Here is a 21,030-nt window from a genome sequence, read left to right on the forward strand (position 1 = left end):
TTATTTAATGTGACATTGAGAACTAAATTGAACTTCTCTGTGCCTCGGTCTCCTTATCTGTAAAATGGTGTTAACAGTAATATCTATCTCATGGATCTGTGAGATTTAATAAATTGGGGTATGTAAAATACTTATATAAATACCTAGCACACAGTAAATATTGAATAAATGTTAACACATCCTCAAAATTTTGGAGTATTTGATTCTCTTGTTTAGCATGCTGGAGTCTTCAGTGTCAGGCCTGTACTTTAGATGATCTAAATAGTTCCAGGGCATCTCTAATTTCAGTTCCTGTGCCCCCCACCTTCATCTCACTCTTAGCATTTGGACTGCTCTGCTTTCAGGTGCCCTGTGCCCTGGCAGCATGTATTTTATTTTCCATATTCTCTTGTTCTGTCTCAATTCTTTTTAAGACGAAGTGAACATCAGCTCATTTCCCAACAGTTCTTGTATTCCATTCCCTAATCTTTCCCTAACTATGTCTGGGGGGCAAGTACGTAGTTCTGGGAATTACTTTCTCCCTGTGACTATCTTTCTTTTAGTAGGAGAAAATAAGGGTATAAAGAAAGGGAACTATAACATCCAAAATTAGATTAAAATATGAACTTTAGATTTGTAAGTAATTAAGTGTCACTTTCTTCTAAATATACACAAATCACAGTGTTTTTGTATTCCATCATTAGTTTAGGAAAAGTTAATTCTAGTGCATATAGGGGGAGAGGAGAAACTTAGAATAGTAGTAACATAAAAAAGGTGAGCTAACTTGATATTAAAAACTGAGATCTGAGAACATGAAACTTCATGTGCAAAATATTTACCATAATAGCCTGACACACAGTAAATGTTCAAATTAATGGTGTTACTACTATTAGGACCTGATAGCATTAATCATAGTGCTAATTATCATAATAAACATAGCAGATTTTTAAAATAGATTTCAGATTTGTAAATCACAAGTTGCAGAAGTTGAAGAAGTGAAATACATAGAGGTAGAATAAATTCACACTTATTGAGAGAATCACTTTATACTTACTTGAATTCTGTCAGCTGTGGGAATTAGATAATCATTATTTCCATTTTATAAATGAGAAAACACTCATTTCTGAAAAAACACTCATGAAGCACTGAGATTAGTCCAAGGTTATACAGATAGTAGATGGTAGAACCATGATTCATATTGTCTAGGAGTTTCTGTTTCTGGCTCTGATGGAGTAATAGGGACTGAATTTTTCCTAAGGTCTTGCCTGAAAACTGAGACAAAATACAGAAAACAGTGGTGTCCAGACCCTGAAAAACAGGTAGTATGAGGTGCAGTGATCCCTACAAGAAGGAAAACAAATGAAGTAAGCCCTATGATTGCGCCATATTATGTCCATCAGAGTGGAAAGGCTTTACCATGCATGGTGCATTGAGTAGAAGACTCAGAAAGGTTTTACTTCAGTAGTAAAGCCAAATTAGCCCTACACTAAGGCTACTCTGTTTCTCCCTAACAAGTGTAAAAGCAAGATTTGCAAGGATCAAACTGTTTCTAAGTAACTTAAAAGCATAACAGAATAAAGATTTAAAAGTATGTAAAGGAATCCAGAAAACTCCAACAAGGGGGAGTGGGGTGGGGGGAGGGGTGGGGAACTACTCCAGCAGTAGTTAAGTGAACTTTCCCCCATAAAATTCACAATGTCTAACATCCAATAAAAAATGACTGGGCGGGGACGCCTGGGTGGCTCAGTGGGTTAAAGCCTCTGCCTTCGGCTCAGGTCATGATCCCAGCGTCCTGGGATCGAGCCCCCGCATCGGGCTCTCTGCTCAGCAGGGAGCCTGCTTCCCCCTCCCTCTCTCTCTGCCTGACTCTCTGCCTACTTGTGATCTCTGTCTGTCAAATAAATAAATAAAATCTTAAAAATAAAAAATGACTGAGCAGCCCAGATGGGTTCATAAATGAACTCTACAAAACATTTAGGGAAGAAACATCAGGTCTCTACGGTCTTTTCCAGAAAATAGAATGAGAGGTAGTATTTCTTACCTCATTCTAAGAGGCCAGATACCTATTACCTTTCCTTATACCTAAACCAAACAGACATTGTAAGAAAAAAAACCCGACAACTATAGATCACAGCCTCTCATGAACAAAAATTCAAGAATCCTAAACAAAATATTGGCAAATCAAATCCAACAATGTATAAAAATAATATACCATGAACAAGTAGGGTTTATATAGGCATGCAAACCTGGTTCAACATTAGGAAATGAATTAATGTAATCTGTCACCTCAACAGGCCAAAAAAGAAAAATTACATGATCATATCAGTAGATGCCGAAGAATCATTTGAGAGAATCCAATATCCATTCTTGATACAAACTCTCAGCAGGCTAGAAATAGAGGAGGGAACTACCTTAACTTGTCAAAGAATATCTACAAAAAATCTATAGCTAACATCATATTTAATGATGAGAAATGTAGAGCTTTCCCACTAAGATCAGGAAGAGTGAGGCACGAATATCCTTTTACCATGCCTTTTCAACATTATGCTGGGTGTCTTATTCAATATGGTAAGACAAGAAAAGGAAGTAAAAGACATACAGATTTGATAGGGAGAAATAAAACTTTTTGCTTGCAGATAACTGATTGTCTATGTAGAAAATCTGAAACAGTGAACCAAAAGCTCTTGAAATTAATAATCAGTTACAGTGAAATTACAGGAAACAAGGTTAATGTACAAAAGATGCTTTCCTGTGTAAAAGGAATGAACAGGTGAAATTGGAATTTAAAAGCGTAGTATCATTTATGTTAGCATCCCCCAAAATGAAATACTGAGATATAAATCTGAAAAAAATGTAGAAGATCTGTATGAAGAAAACTACAAAACTGATGAACAAAATTAAAGAACTAAATAAATGGACTGATAGTCCATGTTTGTGGATAGGAAGACTCAATGTTGTCAACATGTCTATTCTTCCCAACTTGATCTGTAGTTTCAGTGCAATCCTAATCAAAATGCCAGCAAGTTATTTTGATAATATCCTCAAACTGCATCTAAAGTTTATAAAGAGAAACAAAGGACCCAGAATAGATAACACAATATTAAAGAACAAAGTTAGATGACTGACACTGTCAGACGTCAGGATTTACTATAAAGCTATTGTAACCAAGTCAGCCATTGGCAAAAGAATAGACAAATAGATCAATAGACCAGAGAGCCTAGAAATAGACTTACACAAATATAGCCATTTGGTCTTTGACAGAAGAGGAAAGACTAAACGGAGAAAAAGTCTTTTCAACAAATGGTGCTAAAACAACTGGATATGCACATACAAGAAGAAATGAATCTACACAAAAACAATACACCTTTCACAAAAAATTAGAAGTAGAACATAGACCTAAATGTGAAACTTAAAATTATCAAACTCCTAGAAGATAATAGGGGAAAACTTAGATGACCTTGTTTAGCAATGACTTTTTAGATACAACATTAAAAACATGACACACAAAAGAAGTAATTAGTTAGACTTTATTAAAATTAAAAACCTCTGTGAAAGACGTTGTAAAGAGAATGAGAAGCCATTGACTGATAGAAGATATTTACTACAGGCACATAGGATAAAAGACTGTTATTTAGGCTATACGAAGAATTATGAGACTTGATGGTAAGAAAACATCCTTAACTTATAGTTTAAAAAATGGGCCAAACACTTGAACAGATATCTTACCAGAGAAGATATACATATGGCAAATCAGAATATGAAAATATGTTTAACATTGTATGTTATTAGGGAATTGCAAATTAAAACAACAAGATATAAATTAACACACATATTGAGAATGGCCAGATGCAAAACACTGGTGATACTAATTGCCAGTGGGGATGTAGAACAACGCGACTTCCCACCATTAGTGGTGGGAGTGCAAAATGTACAGCAACTCGAAGAAGACAGTTTGGCAGTTTCTTAGAAAACTAAACATAATCTTATTACACATAATTTACCATAAGATGCAGGTCATACTTCTTGATACTTACTTAAAAGAACTGAGAATTTATTTCTGCACAACTTTGTGCACAGTTATTTTTAGCACCTTTATTCCTAATTGCCAAAACTTGACCAATATGTCCTTCAGTAGGTTAGTAGTTAAGTGAACTGAAAAGACATATTGGAACTTTTATTACTTATTACTAAGTGAAAGAAGCCAACCTGGAAAGGCTGTATACTGTAATATTCCAACGACATGACATATAGGAAAAGGCAGAACTATGGAGACATTAAAAATATCCCTGGTTAGTAGGGATTAGAGGAGGATTTTGAGAGTAGTGACTCTGTTCTGTGTGATACTAAAGTGGTGGGTGCACGTCAGGATACATTCATCAATATCCGTAGAATGTCCACCAGGAGTGAACCCGCATGTAAGCTATAGACTTGGTCATACTGATACATTACTGTATGTTCATGAGTTGTAACAAATCTACCCCTCTGGTGTCTGATGCTGATAGAGGGCGAGGCTGGGCACATGTGGGAATCCGTACTTTCTGTGCAATTTTGATGTAAACCCAAAACTGATCTAAAATATAAAGACTTTTCAAAAATATTAAGATTTTTAAAAATTCCAGTATAATTAATGTACATTGTTATATTAGTTTTAGGTGTACAGTATAGTGATTCAGCAATTCTTTACATTACTCAGTGCTCATCAGAAGTGTCTCTTAATCCCCTTTACCTGTTTCACCCATTTCCCCACCTATCTCCCCTCTGATAACCACCAGCTTGTTCTCTATAGTTAAGAATTTTTTTTTTGTCTCTCTCTTCTTTGTTCATTTGTTTTGTTTCTTAAGTTCCACATATGAGTGAACTCATATGGTATTTGTCTTTCTCTGACTTATTTCACTTAGATTAAACCTGTTAGATCCATCCATGTTGCTGCAAATGGCAAAATTTCATTCTTTTTTATGGCTGGGTAATACTTCATTGTATTTATGCATAGCCTTTTATCTTTATCCATTCATCTATCAATGGACACTTGGATTGCTTCCATAATTCGGCTGTTGTAAATAATGCTGCAGTAAACATAGGGTTGCATATATCTTTTCAAATTAGCGTTTTCATTTTCTTTGGGTAAATACCCAGTAGTGCTATTACTGGATTATAGGATAATTCAATTTTAACTTTTTGAGGAACCTCCATACTGTTTTCCATGGTGGCTGTACCAGTTTGCATTCCCACTGAAAGTGCAATAAGATTCCTTTTTTTCTACTTCCTTGCCAACACTCGGTTCTTGTGTTTTTGATTTTAGCCATTCTGACAGGTGTGAGGTGATATCTCATTGTAGTTTTGATTTTTATTTCCATAATGATGTGTGATGTTGAGCATCTTTTCATGTGTCTGTTGGCCATCTGTATGTCTTCTTTGGAGAAATATCTGTTCGTGCCTTCTGCCCATTTTTAATTGAATTATTTGTGGGGTTTTGGAGCTGCGTTGTATACTTTGGATACTTAGTCCTTTATCAGATATGTCATTTGCAAATATTTTCTCCCATTATGTAGGTTGCCTTTTAGTTTTTTTGTTTCCTTAGCTGTGCAGAAGCTTTTATTTTGATGTAGTCCCAATAGTTTATTTTTGCTTTTGTTTCCCTTGCCTTAGGAGACATATCTAGAAAAATGTTGCTATATCCAATGTCAGGGAAATTACTGCTTGTGCTGTCATAGGGTTTTTATGGTTTCAGGTCTCACGTTTAGGTCTTTAATATAGTTTGAGTTTATTTTTATGTATGGTATGAGAAAGTGGTCCAGTTTCATTCTTTTGCATATAGCTTTCCAGTTTTACCAACACCATTCATTGAAGAGACCATCTTTTTCTTATTGCATATTCTTTCCTCCTTTGTTGAAGGTTAATTGATCATATAATCGTGGGTTTATTTCTGGGCTATCTGTTCTCTTCTCTTGATCTGTGTGTGTTTTTGTGCCAGTACCATCCTATTTTGATTACTACAGCTTTGTAGTATATCTCAAAATCCAGGATTGGGATCTCTTCCATTTTTTTTTTCTTTTTTTTTTTTCAGAATTGCTTTGGCTGTTCAGGGTTTTTTATTGTTCCATAAAATTTTTAGGATTATTTGTTTTAGTTTGGTGAAAATGCTGTTGATATTAGGATGGGGATTGCATGAAATCTGCAGGTGGCTATGGGTAGTATCAACATTTTAATATTTGTTCTCCCAATCCATGAGCATGGAATAAAGACTATTTTTTGAAAGTTGATGGGGCATGCAGAGAAGCAGGAGGATTTATTTCATAATGAAGAAAAAGTCCACAGAGCAGATCTGTAAATTACAGAATTAGTAGACAGAGTCATTAAACCATATAAATATACTCCATAAGCTCAAAAAGTTAAGGGAAACTTTTAACATAAAGAGATACATGGGAACACATTTTTAAGAAAAGATTCTTGTGATAAAAAATACAGCTAACCCTTGAACAGCATGGGTTAGAACTGTGCAGACCCACTTAAAAGCAGATTTTCTTTTGGATAAATAGAGTACAATACTGTAAGTATATTCCCATAATTTCCTTAACATTTTTTTCCTCTAGGTTGCTTTATTGTAAGAATACAGTATATATACATATAATATACAAAATATGTCAGTTGACTGTATTATTGGTAAGGTTTCTGGTCAATAGTAGGCTATTATTAGTAGTTAAATTTCGAGGATGCGGGCAAAAGTAATACATGGATTTTTGACTGCACAGGGGCATTGGTGCCTCACCCCCTGATTTGTTCAAGGGTCAACAATCTAAGTGGAAAATATACTATAAATGGGTTTAGACACTGCAGAAGAGAAAATAATGGCTAAATTGAAGATTTTACAGTAGAAATTATCCAAGATGGAATATAGAGAGAAAAAGGATAGGAAAAAATGATTATAACACATAGCAGTCAGTGTCAGATATTTCAAATTCTAAAATGAGAAGGAAAGAACAGAAAAAAATATTTGAAGAAATAATGGCTAAATTTTTCAGATTTCATGAAAACTGTAAATCCACAGACCTAAAACTCTCATTGAAACACATGAACAGAAAATACAAAACTACACCAAGGCCACATAGATTCATATTAGTTAAAACTAGTGATAAAGAGTAAATCTTAAAAAGCACCCAGAAGACTTCTGCTCCCAGGAACATTGAGTAGATGTACTTTCCCCTCTTCATCTTAGTAAGGAAAACAAAAAACTCTGGATATTATAGGACAGAAGAGTCCTGTTCTCTCCAGGCGAAGCACTAGGAAAAGAGCAGCCAAATATTGCAGTAAAAACCAGCCTTATTCCAACCTATAGCAGCAAAGGCCATGGGAGAACCTAGACTTTTGCCTTCCCCAGGCTGTAATGTGGAGCCCTAATTTTCAGCCCAGATGATTAGCAGAGAAGGCAAAGTAGGGAACCAGGATTTTCATTCACACTTGGCAATAACTAGGGCTTCCACCTTCCTGCCAAGATGGTGCTGGAGATGACATCAAAGCCTAGATTTCCATTGCCTCAGTTGGCAGTAATGGAGTACTCTTTCCCTTCTCTGCTTGGGTCATGTCAGAGAAGGCCTAGTGCATAACCAGGATTTTCACTGTTATCCAGCCTTGGAGTGTTAATGGAAGCTACAGCTGACTCTGTGGTGTCAGTGGAGGTCACATATGAAGCAGTGATAAATCATTCCTACCCCTGCCATTTAGGGAGCTCTTTATTTGCCCATCTGGAAGCTGGAACTCCTACTTATAATGTATTATCTGTTTCAGGGTACACGTCCATGATTCATCAGTCTTACACAAGTCATAGCACTCCCCATAGCACATCCCCTCCCCAGTGTCCATCCCCCAAACACCTCATCCTTCCGATTCCCCTTCCCTCCAGCAACCCTCAGATTGTTTCCTGAGATTAAGAGTCTCTTATGGTTAGTCGCCCTCTCTGGTTTTGTCTTGTTTCATTTTTCCCTCCCTTCCCCTATGATCCTCCGTCTTGTTTCTCAAATTCCTCATATCTGTGGGATCATACAATAATTGTCTTTCCTGGTTGACTTATTTCACTTAGCATAATACCCTCTAGTTCTATCCATGTCATTGCAAATGACAAGATTTCACATTTTTTTGATGGCTGCATAATATTTCGTTGTGTATATGTGTATACACCCCCCCCCCATCTTCTTTATCCATTCATCTGTTGATGGACTTCTAGGCTTTTTCCATAGTTTGGCTATTGTGGACATTGCTGCTATAAACCTTGGGGAGCAGGTGCCCCTTCAGATCACTATATTTGTATCTTTAGGATAAATGCCCAGTAGGGCAATTGTTGGGTTGTAGGGCAGCTCTATTTTCAATTTTTTGAGGAACCTCCATGCTGTTTTCCAGAGTGGCTACACCAGCTTGCATTCCCACAAACAATGTAGGATGGTGGAACTCCTACTTCTACCCAGCATGGTGTCATGAGGAGCCTCTCCCATCCTGGGTGTCCTAGAGCTAAGGTGGGGAATCTGTACTACTATCTCTGCCTGGTAGTAATGAGGTGATGACACCATCCTTTCCCTGGCAGAGCCATGTCCTAAAAAGCCAGCTAAAATAAACTTTAGATAAGATCCAGAGTCTCCTAATACAATACCCCAAAAGTTTAAATTTCAATAGAAAATCAGTTGGCATATTGAGAACCTGGAAGATCTCAAAACTAAAAGACAACCAATGAAATGGGAGAAGATATTTGCAAATGACATATCTGATAAAGAGTTGTGTCGAAAATCTATAGGGAACTTACAAACTCAATACCTAAATGATAAATAGTCCAGCTAAGAAGTGAACAGACATTTTTCCAAAGAAAGCATCCAGATGGCAAATAGACACATGAAAAGATGCCCAACATCACTCCTCATTAGGGAGGTACAAATCAAAACCACAATGAGATACCACCTCACACCTATCAGAATGGCTAAAATTAACACAAGAAGTAACAGGTGTTGGTGAGGTTGTGGAGAAAGGGGAACCCTCTTGCGCTATTGGTGAGAATGCAGACTGGTACAGTCACTCTGGAAAACAGTATGGAGGTTCCTCAAAAAGTTAACAGTAGAACCACCCTGTGACCCAGCAATTGTACTACTAGGTATTTACCTGAAGGACACAAAAATACTGATTTGGAGGGCCACATGCACTCTGTTGTTAAGATTATCAATAATAGCCAAACTATGGAGAGAGCCCAAATGTCCACTGACCAATGAATGGATAAAGAAGATGTACGGGGTGTGTGTGTGTGTGTGTGCGTGTGTGTGTATGTGTGTGTAATGGAATATTACCCATCAAAAAGAGTATCTTGCCATTTGCAATGCTGTGGTTGGAGCTAGAGTGTATTAGGCTAAGTGAAATAAGTCAGAGAAAGACAATTATCATATGATTTCACTCGTGGAATTTAAGAAACAAAACAGATGAACATAGGGGAAGGGGTGAAAAGAGAGATGGCGAAGCAAACCTAAAAGACACTTAACTGTAGAGAACAAACTGAGAGGTGGTGGAAGGAGATGGATGGGGCATGGGCTAAATGGGTGATGGGCATTAAGGAGGGCACTTATTGTGATGAGCACCGGGTCTTATATGTCAGTGATGAATCACTAAATTCTACACCTGAAACCAGTTTTATCATAACATGTTAACTAGAATTTAAATAAAAATTTGAAGTAAAATATCAAACTAAATGAAAAAAGACAATAGATGCTAACACTGAGATGACAGTAATATTAGAATTATCTGGCAAAGATTTCAAATCAGCCATGGTAAAAATGTTTTAATACACAATTACAAACATGTAACAAATGGAAAAATTAGAGTTTCAGCAAAGAAATAGTATAAAGAACCAAATAAAAATTTTAGTATATGTGCTGCCGAAGCGAGCACCCAAATAAAAATTTTTAGAACTGTAAAATATGTTCACCATTGAAACCCCCCCCTCCCCAAGACAGAACGAAAAACAAATGCTCAGTTGTTGGGCTTAACAACAGAAGAGAGGGGATAGAGGAAAGACTCTGTGAACTTGAAGATAGAACATTAGAAATTACCCAATCTTAACAAGCTACAGAAAATGCATTAAAAAAGGAAATGAGCACAAGAGAGTCAAAGGTACTTGTGGACCATCTCAAAAGATCTAAGATTTTTGTTTTTGAAAGGAAAAGAGGACAGTCTTGAAAAAGTACTTAATGAAATAAAGGCTGAAAACTCCTCATATATGATAGACCCAAACATAGATTCAAGAAGCTAAGTGAATATCAAAATAGGATAAAATGAAAGTAATCTGCCTGAGAAACATCATACTCAAACTTATAAAAACTATAGGGAAGAAGATCTTGAAAGCAGTGGGAAGTATGACGCTTACGGGGGAAAACAATTCCAAGACATTTCTCATCAGGAACCATAGAGGCCAGAACAAAGTGCCATGACATTATTAAATGCTAAAAGGAAAGAAGTATCAACTCCTAATTATCCAGCAAAAATGTCCTTCAGGAATGAAAAGTAAATCAAGATATTCTTAGAATAAGGAAAACTAAGACAATCTCTTACCAATAGTTTTAAAAGAATGCCTGTGGGAAATTTTCTATGCAGAAAGGAAACAGTAAAAGAATGAACCTCAAAACATCAAGAAGGCTAAAAGAACACAATCAAAACTCTGGGTGTATACAATAGATACTCCTTTCCTGAATGACTTTTCTAAATTTTGTTTGATGGTTAAAGCAAACATAATGCTGTCTGATGTAGTTTTAAATGTATATAGTGGAAGTAATTAAGACAATTATAAACAAGGGCAAAAAGGTGTAAAAAGAGGTAAAGTTTTTAACTATCACTTGAGCTAGTGAAATGAACCCAGTAGACTGTGACAAGGTATGTATGTATAACGTCCAGAGCAGTAACTGAGAAAGCTATACAAAGAGATATACTCAGGACATTATAGGTAAATCAAAATGGAATCCTAAAAACAATGTTTATGGAGACCATAGGAAGGCAGGAAAAAAAAATCTTAGAACAGGAAATAGGAAAAGAAATGAAAAACTTAAAACCCTAACATATTCATAGTCATAATAAAGGTAAATAGTACAAATAGAACAAAAGAGATTTGCAGAGTTGATTTTGCTAATTTGTTTTTTAAAGATTTTGTTTAGAGAGAGAGTGAGCAAGTGGGGAGAGTGGTAGAGGGAGAGGAAGAGAGTCCCTGACACAGGGCTTGATCCCATGACTATGAGATCATGACCTGAGCCAAAATCAGGAGTTGAACGCTTAATTCACTGAGACACCCAAATGCCCCTGCAGAATTGATTTTATTTATGTTTTTTAAAAGATTTTATTTATTTATTTATTTATTTATTTGTCAGAGAGAGAGCACAAGCAGGCAGAGTGGCATGCAGAGGCGGAGAGAGAAGCAGGCTCCCTGCCAAGCAAGGAGCCTAATGCAGGACTCGATCCCAGGACCCTGGGATCATGACCTGAGCCTAAGGCAGTGGCTTAACTGACTGAGCCACCCAGGTGTCCCTGCAGAGTTGATTTTAAAAATGAAAGACCCAACTGTATGCTGTTTATGGAAATCTTCAAATATAATATGTATATTTAGTAAGTAAAAGGGTAGAAAGAGGTATGTCTATAAATATTCAAATATTAGTTAAAAGAAGTAGAAATGGCTATATTAATAGTGGATAAAGTAGACTTCAGAGCAAAGAAAAATACCAGAGGTAGAAGATAACATAATGATAAAAAATGTCAGTTGATCATGAGGACAGGACTACTAAATGTGTATGAACCAAACAGAACTGCAAAATATGTGAAGCAAAAACTGATACAACTACAAGAAGAAATAGAAGAATCCTTAATTATTGTTGGAGATTTGGCACCCATGTTTCAACAATTGATAGAAAAGTTAGAAAATCAGGAAGAATCTAGAACTCAACAACACCATTAACCAGAAGAATCTAACTGACATTTATAGAACACTCTACCCAACAAGAGCACCTGAACACATTTTTTTCAGGTGGCTACTGAATATACACCCAAACAAGCTGTATCCTAGGCCAGAAACAAACCTCTGCAGATTTTAAAAATTGAGATTATGCAGAGTGAGTTCTCTAACCACAGAAATATCACTAAATGTATTCATTAGAAAAGAGAAAAATAGATCAAATCCGTAATCTAAGCTCCTACCTAAAGAACCTAGAAAAAGAGGATCAAAATAAACACTAAGAAGAAGGAAGGGAATAAGAAAGATGAGAGCAGAAACAATGAAATTGAAAACAAAAGCAGTAGAGAAAATCAGTGAAGCAAAGAGCTATTCTTTGAAAGGATTAATAAAATTGACAAACCTCTAGCAGGATTGCCAAAAAAGAGGGAAGAGACAGATTGCCTATATCAAGAATAAAACAATATCACCACAGATCTTGCAGACATCAAAAAGGTAGTAAGGTAATCTGGTGAACAGCTCTACCCAAATAAATTTGTCAAACATAGATGAAATGAATCAAAAGGCAAATATTACCGTAACTCACCCCATATGAAGTAAATCATGTGAATACCATGTAACTATTAAGAAAACTGACTTCATATTGAAAAACTCAGCAAAAGATTGATGTCACTGGAGAATTCTATGAAGTGTTTAAAGAGGAATGAAAACCAGTTCTGTGCAGTATCTTTCAGAAAATAGAAGAGGAGGGATGTTACCAGGTAGCAAAACTGGACGAAGGGTACACAGAAACTCTTTCAATAATTTTTTACAATTGCATATGAACCTACCATCATTGAAAAATAAGGTTAATTAAAAAAAAAAGATACGGGTGCCTTGGTGACGGAGTTGGTTAAGTGTCCAACTCTTGGTTTTGGCTCATGTTGTGATCTCAAGGTCATGAGATAGAGCCCGTGGTGGCCTCCAGCCATAGCTGGAGTCTGCTTGAGGTTCTCTGTCCCTCTTCCTTTGCCCCTCCTGCTTGTGCTCTCTCTCTCACTCTCTCAAATAAATCTTAAAGGTAAAAAAAAAAAAAAAAGTATTTTCTGCATAAGAACAAAGTCAGAAAACAGACTTCCTTTTGGAAATAATTTAAGCTGAAAGACAGTAGAGAAATATCTTTAAAGTATTAAAAACAACAACAACAAAAACTTAGGCTGTTTGATTCCAGAGCCTGTACTCTTAACCATTCCTCTATGCTGTGTCCTAAAGATAATAAAAGCAGAGATGGATGGAGCAACTGCATATACCACTTTCTCCTTTTGTGTGCCTGGGAAGTTAGAATGGTACAACCATCCTTTGAAAAGAAGATAACAATTATTCCTAGTTGTGGATTTGTTTCTTGTTTTTATTGTTTCCTTTACTTCAATGATCTTATAAAAGTAAAATTGGTTAATACATCATATTTCCTGTCAAGTAAGCTTATATTCTAGAAGAGAATAAAGTAAATGTAGAAGTAACTGTAATATAGGCACATTTGGATAAATGTCATAAAATAGAAATTCAGACAAAGCCTTTGGGAAATTTAGAGCAAGGATTGAGAGTACAACAAATTACAGGTATCAAGGAAGATTGCTTGTGAATCTGATTGAGAGTAGAGGAAGAGGGAAGGGCTGAGGATGTGTCCAAGATTTGTGTCCTGATGACCCGGACGAGAGCAATGTCATAGTAGATTTTGTGATTGTTTGCTTGTCTGCTTGGTTCTGCAGTGTATCCTTACTACCTAGAACAGTGCTGGGTACATAGTAAGTGCTCAGTCAATATTTGTTACATGAATGAGCAAACAAATCGAGAAATCAGAAGGCAGCAATCACCAGATTTTGTAGGAATGCTTTGATAGTGAGCTCTAGTTGGGAGTTATAAATGTGGGATCTAACCCTCACTATGCTGTTAGCCAGCTCTGACCATAGTTTCAGCTACCACTTCGGCTGTCCCACAGATAGCTCTCAAAACTATTGGGGAGAGCAATAATGTAGGAAACATGTAGATCAAGAACATTAGCTGTCTGACCCCATATGTAAAATGAAGAGGACAAGAGAAATGATTATTAGTAAATGCAATTTTATGTCTAGTGTACTTAGCTCAGCACTTGGTTCATTGTACTCAGTAAAGGGCACCGTTGTCTGAACTTGAGGTACACATGGACTCCTGACATAGATGAGCCACCACACCTCTCATATAGCACATTAAGACTGTGTTTGAGTTACCTCATGCAAAAAGCTAACTGGCATTTTAAAGATATCCAGCCTAAGACCTTCATTTTAATTGGTGCTAGAGTGAAAAAGTAACTTGCACAAAGTTACACCACTAGCTGAAGAAAAGAGAATATGGAGTGGGGGAAAAGGTAGTCAGGGACCAAACCTGAGGCTAATGTTGACATGTAAAGAATGGCAGGAAAAATAGGCGAGAGACACTAAGGGCTTGATACTGACTTTTATAGCTGCCTTCTACAATGAACTTTATTTTCTGGAAAAAATGATATTTGCCTGGTAGATATCTTTACCTGCATTTCCCATTGACATCTTTATTTCAACATGTCTGAAACCAAATTGGAATCACTGGATGTTAAAACTGAAAGTGATTTTTGAGGGCTTCCAGTCTAAACTCTCATTTTACAGATGAGGAAGACAGATTCTGTGCTGGGGTGGAGGTCTCACCCTTCTTAGATTCATTTATAGCAACGTGAACCGTCAATCATCTCTTGGGTCACTTTTGCCTAGGTTGCAGAGCATGGAGTCCTTTTGGCTTAGAGTGATCCTTCTAAGCTCATCCTGGCTAGTTGTTAAGAGCAGTGGCTTTTTTGTTTGTTTGTTTTTCTTATTTTTTTTCTCCAATCAGCTGAATCCTTTAGTTGAATCACATGAAGAGACCCCATATGTAGAAAGAGACTTAACAAGAGGAGCTGCTCTGATTAGCTGAGATGTGGTGGTGGTTGGGGGGGATCAGGAAAGAATGAGTTTGACCGTGATAACTTAGCCCTCTCATTCCTGGAGGTGAGGGTCCTCTGGAGTGCCCCTGAGGTTAGGAAGCAATTTGAAACTAGTGGATTCGGAGGCTTCTGGGATCTGGCAGTGGTGGTTGGCACAAATGAGAAAGTCCTTAGTGTTTTTGCTCATCAGGTTCCCCTGTGATTTCCACATACCCTGGAGTAATGATTTTTACTTCTTTCCTGAATCTAAGAAGTAAGAATGAGGCCATTAGTGCAACTAGGATTTTAATAAACTCCCAGCTATCATTTAAAAACTCTCATCAGTCACATTTGTAGTTATTTACACGGACAAGCAGCTTTTTTGTGAATTAAGTGACTTGGAATAGACAATTTTATTAGTATAGATATAGCCCAAGAATTATTGTCACTTGTGGAAAAGCTTAGCAGTCAGCATATTTTTTAAAAAGATTTTTTAATTTATTTATTTGACAGAGACAGCAAGAGAGGGAACACAGGCAGGGGGAGTGGGAGAGGGAAAAGCAGGCTTCTCGTGGAGCAGGGAGCCTGACATGGGGCTTGATCCCAGGACCCTGGGATCATGACCTGAGCCGATGGCAGGAGCTTAGTGACTGAGCCACCCAGGTGCCCTACAATCAGCATACTGATCTTGCATAAACCCCTTAATGTTCTGATGAATTATAAAATACTTGACACATTTTTAATTGTTTTTATAGTATTATTTATAATTTTGAATTTTAGTCAGCAACTGATGAAACCCTGTTCTAGACACCATGGGGAGATAGAAGGAAAATAGGCCAAGGTCCTTGCCCTCACATTTGAGTCATGCTGAGTGCAGAATGAAGAACATGATATTTTAGGTATTTTCCCTTTGTACTTGATTTCACCACCTGAGCTTTCTTTTTTATATTGTGTAATTTTTAATTTTAATTTATTGACTTGTAAAGCTTATTCATGATTGAAAATTCAATAATTTAAGGTTCTGTGCTTTCTTTCAAATTATTATTAGATTGCAAGCCTGGGGAAAGATAAAGAAGAACTACATAATCAACTGCTTAAGGTTGAGCCCTCAGGAGACAGCAAACGAATGGAGCATCTTCGAGAGAAATTCCGTTTGTGTCAGAAAGTAAAAGGTTTAGAGGCTGAAGTAGCAGAATTAAGGGCTGAAAAAGAGAATTCTGGTGCTCAGGTAGAAAACGTCCAAAGAATTCAGGTGCGGCAGTTGGCTGAGATGCAGGCTACAGTCAGATCCCTGGAGGTAAGATTTTAATTGCTTCCCGGTAGAGTATGGCATGCTTTTTTAAAAGTGCAATTGACAAGCCTTTGATTTTTAGAGCATAAATGTATGCTTACCAATCTAATGCTGACGCATTTGTAGAGTCCCAAGAGTATATATTCTTTTTGTAAAGAAGAAAGCTATTGATTCATAAGCAATAGCTATGCTACCACATTTACAAAGGGATTATTTATTCTTTGGGAGTCAAGACATCTAGTTGAAATGAATTAACCCTTGAAATACTGGAAAGTAGAATATGCCAAATTTTTAAAATTTGAATTTCTGAGGAGTAAAGTCCTCTCAAACCAGAAAAACAGTTTCTTCCTAGATAGTTATTTCCTTACGTGGAATTCAAGATATTAAAATCATAAGTCCTATATAAATAAAAATACCATACTTTTATATCTTAAGACAGCTTCTTGCTGGAACAATACAATTCAACTTGGTGCCAATGTATGTAAGTCTTCAGTGAAATAGTTCTTTGAGTTCACTAGAGAAAGATGAGAGCTGGCAGAGGTAGGCTGATACTCCTAGAGGTATTCTCTGAAAATTCTTGGTTTCCATTGTTGGAGAGGAAAAGCTTTTTCTTCATCCACCTAGGTTCACAGGTTGGAGGTTGTGAATTAAACTGACAAAAGACAGATTAACAAGAGAAAAAATATTTATTCATATATGTGTACAGGAGTTCACAGAATAATGTCGCTCCACGTGGTAGTTAGAATTTGGGGCTTACATACCAGCTTACTAGGGAAAGGGAGAGGGAGAAAGGGCACTTATAGGAACACAAATGACTTTTAGGAAAGACAAATGAGCCTTTAGGAAAATAGATGGGAGATATGACAGTTTTGTGACAATGTGTAGGTGATTTCTTATCCTGGTACTGATTTCTCCCTTGATAGGAGTCAGTCTTCACTGGCTATGAAACCCCAGGGGAGGGGATTTATAATTCTTTTTGGAGGCTCTGCTTTTTGGCAGCTAAGATGAGTTCAGGGAAGAACCTTTTCCTGTGTCTATTGATTATCAAATGCCTTCAGTTCAAAATAATTTTTATGCCACTATGGCATATTATGCATCCCTTAACCATCTTGTTTAGGTGTGCTTACTTTTCCTAGTTCTTAGTGTCTAAGATGTAACAGATAATACCAGTTTAATTGTTTTGATTTATTTTGAGCAATCCAGAAAGACAGCGAGAGAGCACATATGTGTGTTAGAATAGTTGTGAAATGATTAGAGTTGTAGAGAAATTAGTGGGCACCTAGCAAAATATTTATTTATTTATTTGTTGCCAACAAAGTGGGTACAGGGAGCACATTGGTATGTTTTGAAGAGTAGAAGTCACCTTTTTATTTTTTGAATGAAGCCTCTGACAGTATTTACTGGTTTCCTGAACTAAAGTTCTATCATTGGACCTTAGACATGAGGCAATTCAGAATGGTACTCTTATGTTGCTACCCTTCCATCCTTAATGTATTTATAGTGACAGAATAAGTGGGATGATTGCAATTGAATATAGCATATGATCCCAATGCAAAGCTTTTCATTGAGGTCATTTAGAATGATGATTTTCAGGACAAGTTGAATGATTACAAAAGATGGGAGGTTCATTTGTGACATTTTCAAAAGAGCCTGTATTTAATTTTATCATTTGTCAGATGAAATGAAAAGAAGCATTTCTTTCTTAGATTTTTCTGGCTGTCATTGTGCCCAAAGAGTATCATTTTATATGTGAGGAAAACAGTTTTTTCCTGAATTATTTGTTGAATATACTCTTGTCATATTTAAGATATGTAGGAAATGAGATCTTATAAAACTGTGAACATTATTCTTAAATTTCAAATGTTTTAATTTAACTATTTTGAGTAGAAATTTATTTTTAAAAAGCATTTAGTTTTCACTTTCTAGTGAAAGAGTACTATGAGTGTTATCAACCAGAAATTTTCTCGACAATTTACAGATTTAAGAATCTTTATGATATGATGGGTTCAAGAACTGTGGAGCTCTTTGTTCATAATTCCAGAGTCTCCAGATTAGTTGAGGATTTTGAATTTTTAAATCTCATGTTTTTATTTGTTAATCTACTTTGATTTTCAGATTTTTAGTTCTCACTACTACAAATGAACCCTTTCTTCTACTTTCTATTATACTTTCATATTTCTGTTATGCATTGAAACCCCCCAAAATGTTTGTTTGAATTGTGTCAATAATAAGAGTAAATAGGTATCAAGTGAGTGCATTAGGTACTCTCTTTCATGAGAGAAGTATATGTTTTATTTTGTTGGTGGCTATTGATATGTCGTTTGTCCAGAGACTGTTGTTGCTTATTTCCTGGATCAAATGTCTTTCATTTGAATTTTACCAATTACTTTGAGAAAACTCTTGTTGCTTTGGTGCATGTTAATATTATTGAGGTTTTGAATAATTTGGGGTAGTATGAGTATACATATATTAAGTCAAGCAGAGAGAGTCAATTATCATATGGTTTCACTTACTTGTGGAACATAAGGAATAACACGGAGGACATGGGGAGATGGAGAAGAGAAGTGAGTTGGGGGAAATTGGAGGGGGAGAAAAACCATGAGAGACTGTGGACACTGAGAAATGAACTGGGGGTTTTGGAGGGAAGGGGGATGGAGGTTGGGTGAGCCTGGTTGTGGGTATTAAGGAGGGCACGTATTGCATGGAGCACTGGGTGAGGTGCATAAACAATGAATTTTGGAACACACACACACACACACACATTTAATTTTAAAAATAAATAAATAGTGCTTCTTTTTATATAATTATAAAAATTATGAATAAATTTAAAAATATTTTTTAACAAAAGGCTGAAAAACAGTCAGCTAAACTACAGGCTGAACGTTTGGAAAAAGAACTACAATCAAGCACTGAACAAAATACTGTTCTAATCAGTAAATTGCATAAAGCTGAGCGGGAAATAAATACGTTGACCAGTAAAGTAAGTCATCTTAATGTTTCTACTTCATTTTTTAGAATGCTTGATTCTGCATAAGGACAAATTTTATATTTAAATTGTTTACTTCTCTATATTGAAATCTTTTTTTATCCTATCATTCTGCCTTCCAAATACATGTAAAATCTGACTGATTTTTACTGCTTTTACTGTGACTGCTCTTCTCCAAACCATGATTTCTCTAGGTTCAATTTTTACAGTAGCCTCCTGACTCTCTACCTGTTCAGAGCTCTGCATGATCTGCCTCTGCATTCTTTCTAGAGCCATCACAGTCCATTTTCCCTCCTGTCTACTTTGCTCCAGCCTTACTGGCTTTCTTCTCACTCTTAATTCTGTCCTAGGATCTTTGCACTTGCCTGCTGACATGGTCTTCCTTCAGATCCATATAGTTTGCCTTCTTGCCTCTTTCAGACATCGCATTATCAGAGAGGCCTTCCTTGTCTTCACTTTGTAAAATACCATTTTCCCTCTTCTGCCTCACTGTCCGTCTTCTTTACCAGCTTTATTTTGCTTCATAGCTCTTAACAGCATTTGATATATTTATATTTGTTTATTTTTTGTCTCTCCTCTTCTCTCCCACCCCATTTTCCTTTAATCAAATATAAGCTTTAAGAACAGGGACATTGCTTTTATTACTCCTTGTATCTCCATCTCCTGGAACAGGCACTCTATAAATACTTGTTAAATGGGTGAATTAAGAGCAGTATGGTCTGCATTTATGTTATTTTTAGTTATTTTTTTAAAAAAGATTTATTTATTAGAGTGTGTGTCAGAAAGAGAGGGCGAGGGGCAGAGGAAGAGTGAGAATCTCAAGCAGACTCCCCACTGAGCACTGAACCTGACATGGGGCTTGATCCCAGGACCCAAAGATCATGATCTGAGCTGAAATCAAGAGCCATCCACTTAACCAACCAAGCCACCCAGGTGCTCCTATATTATTTTTAAAAGAATATATATAATGGTTTGCATGTCTTTTATATACCAGGTTTTCTCAGGAACTTACAGTTTTTCCCCTCACATGCTTTATGTATAAGGAATCTGATAACCAGAAATAGGAGAGCAATGATGAAAGTATTTTTTAGAAGACTGTAGTGAATAACAATATCATATCATCTCTGGAGTTAAGACAGAATAGATTCAAATTCCATTTCTTTTTCTTACTAGCTGTATGACCTTGAGCAATTTACTTTCTCCCTGAAAATTTTAGTGTTTTTCTTTATAATGCAAGACTAATATATATCTTATAGATTATGGCAAAATTAAATGCAATATTATGCACAAAGCACTTTGCATAAGGTCTAGTAGATAATTATCCAAATATTATTAATAACTATTATTAATGTTAGTACGTGGGGGCATCATCAAGATCTTGGAAATAAGTGTGGTTTCCGAATCAGTGAAATCAATTATTTTTCATCAGAGCAGAGTTACGTAAAATTACCTTGAAAAACAAAAGAGCTCCCAGACCAGAAGGAACTTACTATAGCCTAGTAGAAGTGAACTTATCTAAAGGAGTAATGTAGTCATCATAAATGACTTGGCCAAGGAATTACTTGAGAGAACTTAGGCAGTGTTCATAACAGAGAGAAGTGAGAGTTTTAGTAGAATGTAAGTATTCTGTCCCATTGAAGAGTTAATTCTTATTGTGGAGAGGAATTCATCAATCTGTTTTAAATGGTGGGCATGAAACTATCAATTCATTTCATTCCATTTGTTCTGATTGTATGATCACCAAACAACTTTCTGTTACTTAATTTCCCATGTAATTTTGTCTACAGGGAGAGAATGCACACTGGTCCTTCAGACTTAGAGTGTTCTGTTTTCCATTAGTTTTTTCTCACAGCTCTGATTTTATAAACCAG

The 21,030-nt window shown here is 36.3% G+C and overlaps 1 protein-coding gene across 1 annotated transcript in view; it reads left to right on the forward strand.

The window, feature by feature from the left end:
* The window catches only part of CEP83 (centrosomal protein 83), a 136,532-nt gene that overhangs the window by 70,053 nt on the left and 45,449 nt on the right, over window positions 1–21,030 (forward strand). Inside the window, exons 6-7 of the mRNA XM_080811989.1 lie at window positions 15,931–16,179; window positions 19,022–19,153. Coding sequence (XP_080668115.1) covers window positions 15,931–16,179; window positions 19,022–19,153 — 381 coding nt within the window. The remainder of the gene's footprint in view (window positions 1–15,930; window positions 16,180–19,021; window positions 19,154–21,030) is intronic.

The sequence above is a fragment of the Martes martes genome (assembly GCF_963455335.1).
Source record: "Martes martes genome assembly, chromosome: 8".
NCBI classification, from domain to species: domain Eukaryota; kingdom Metazoa; phylum Chordata; class Mammalia; order Carnivora; family Mustelidae; genus Martes; species Martes martes.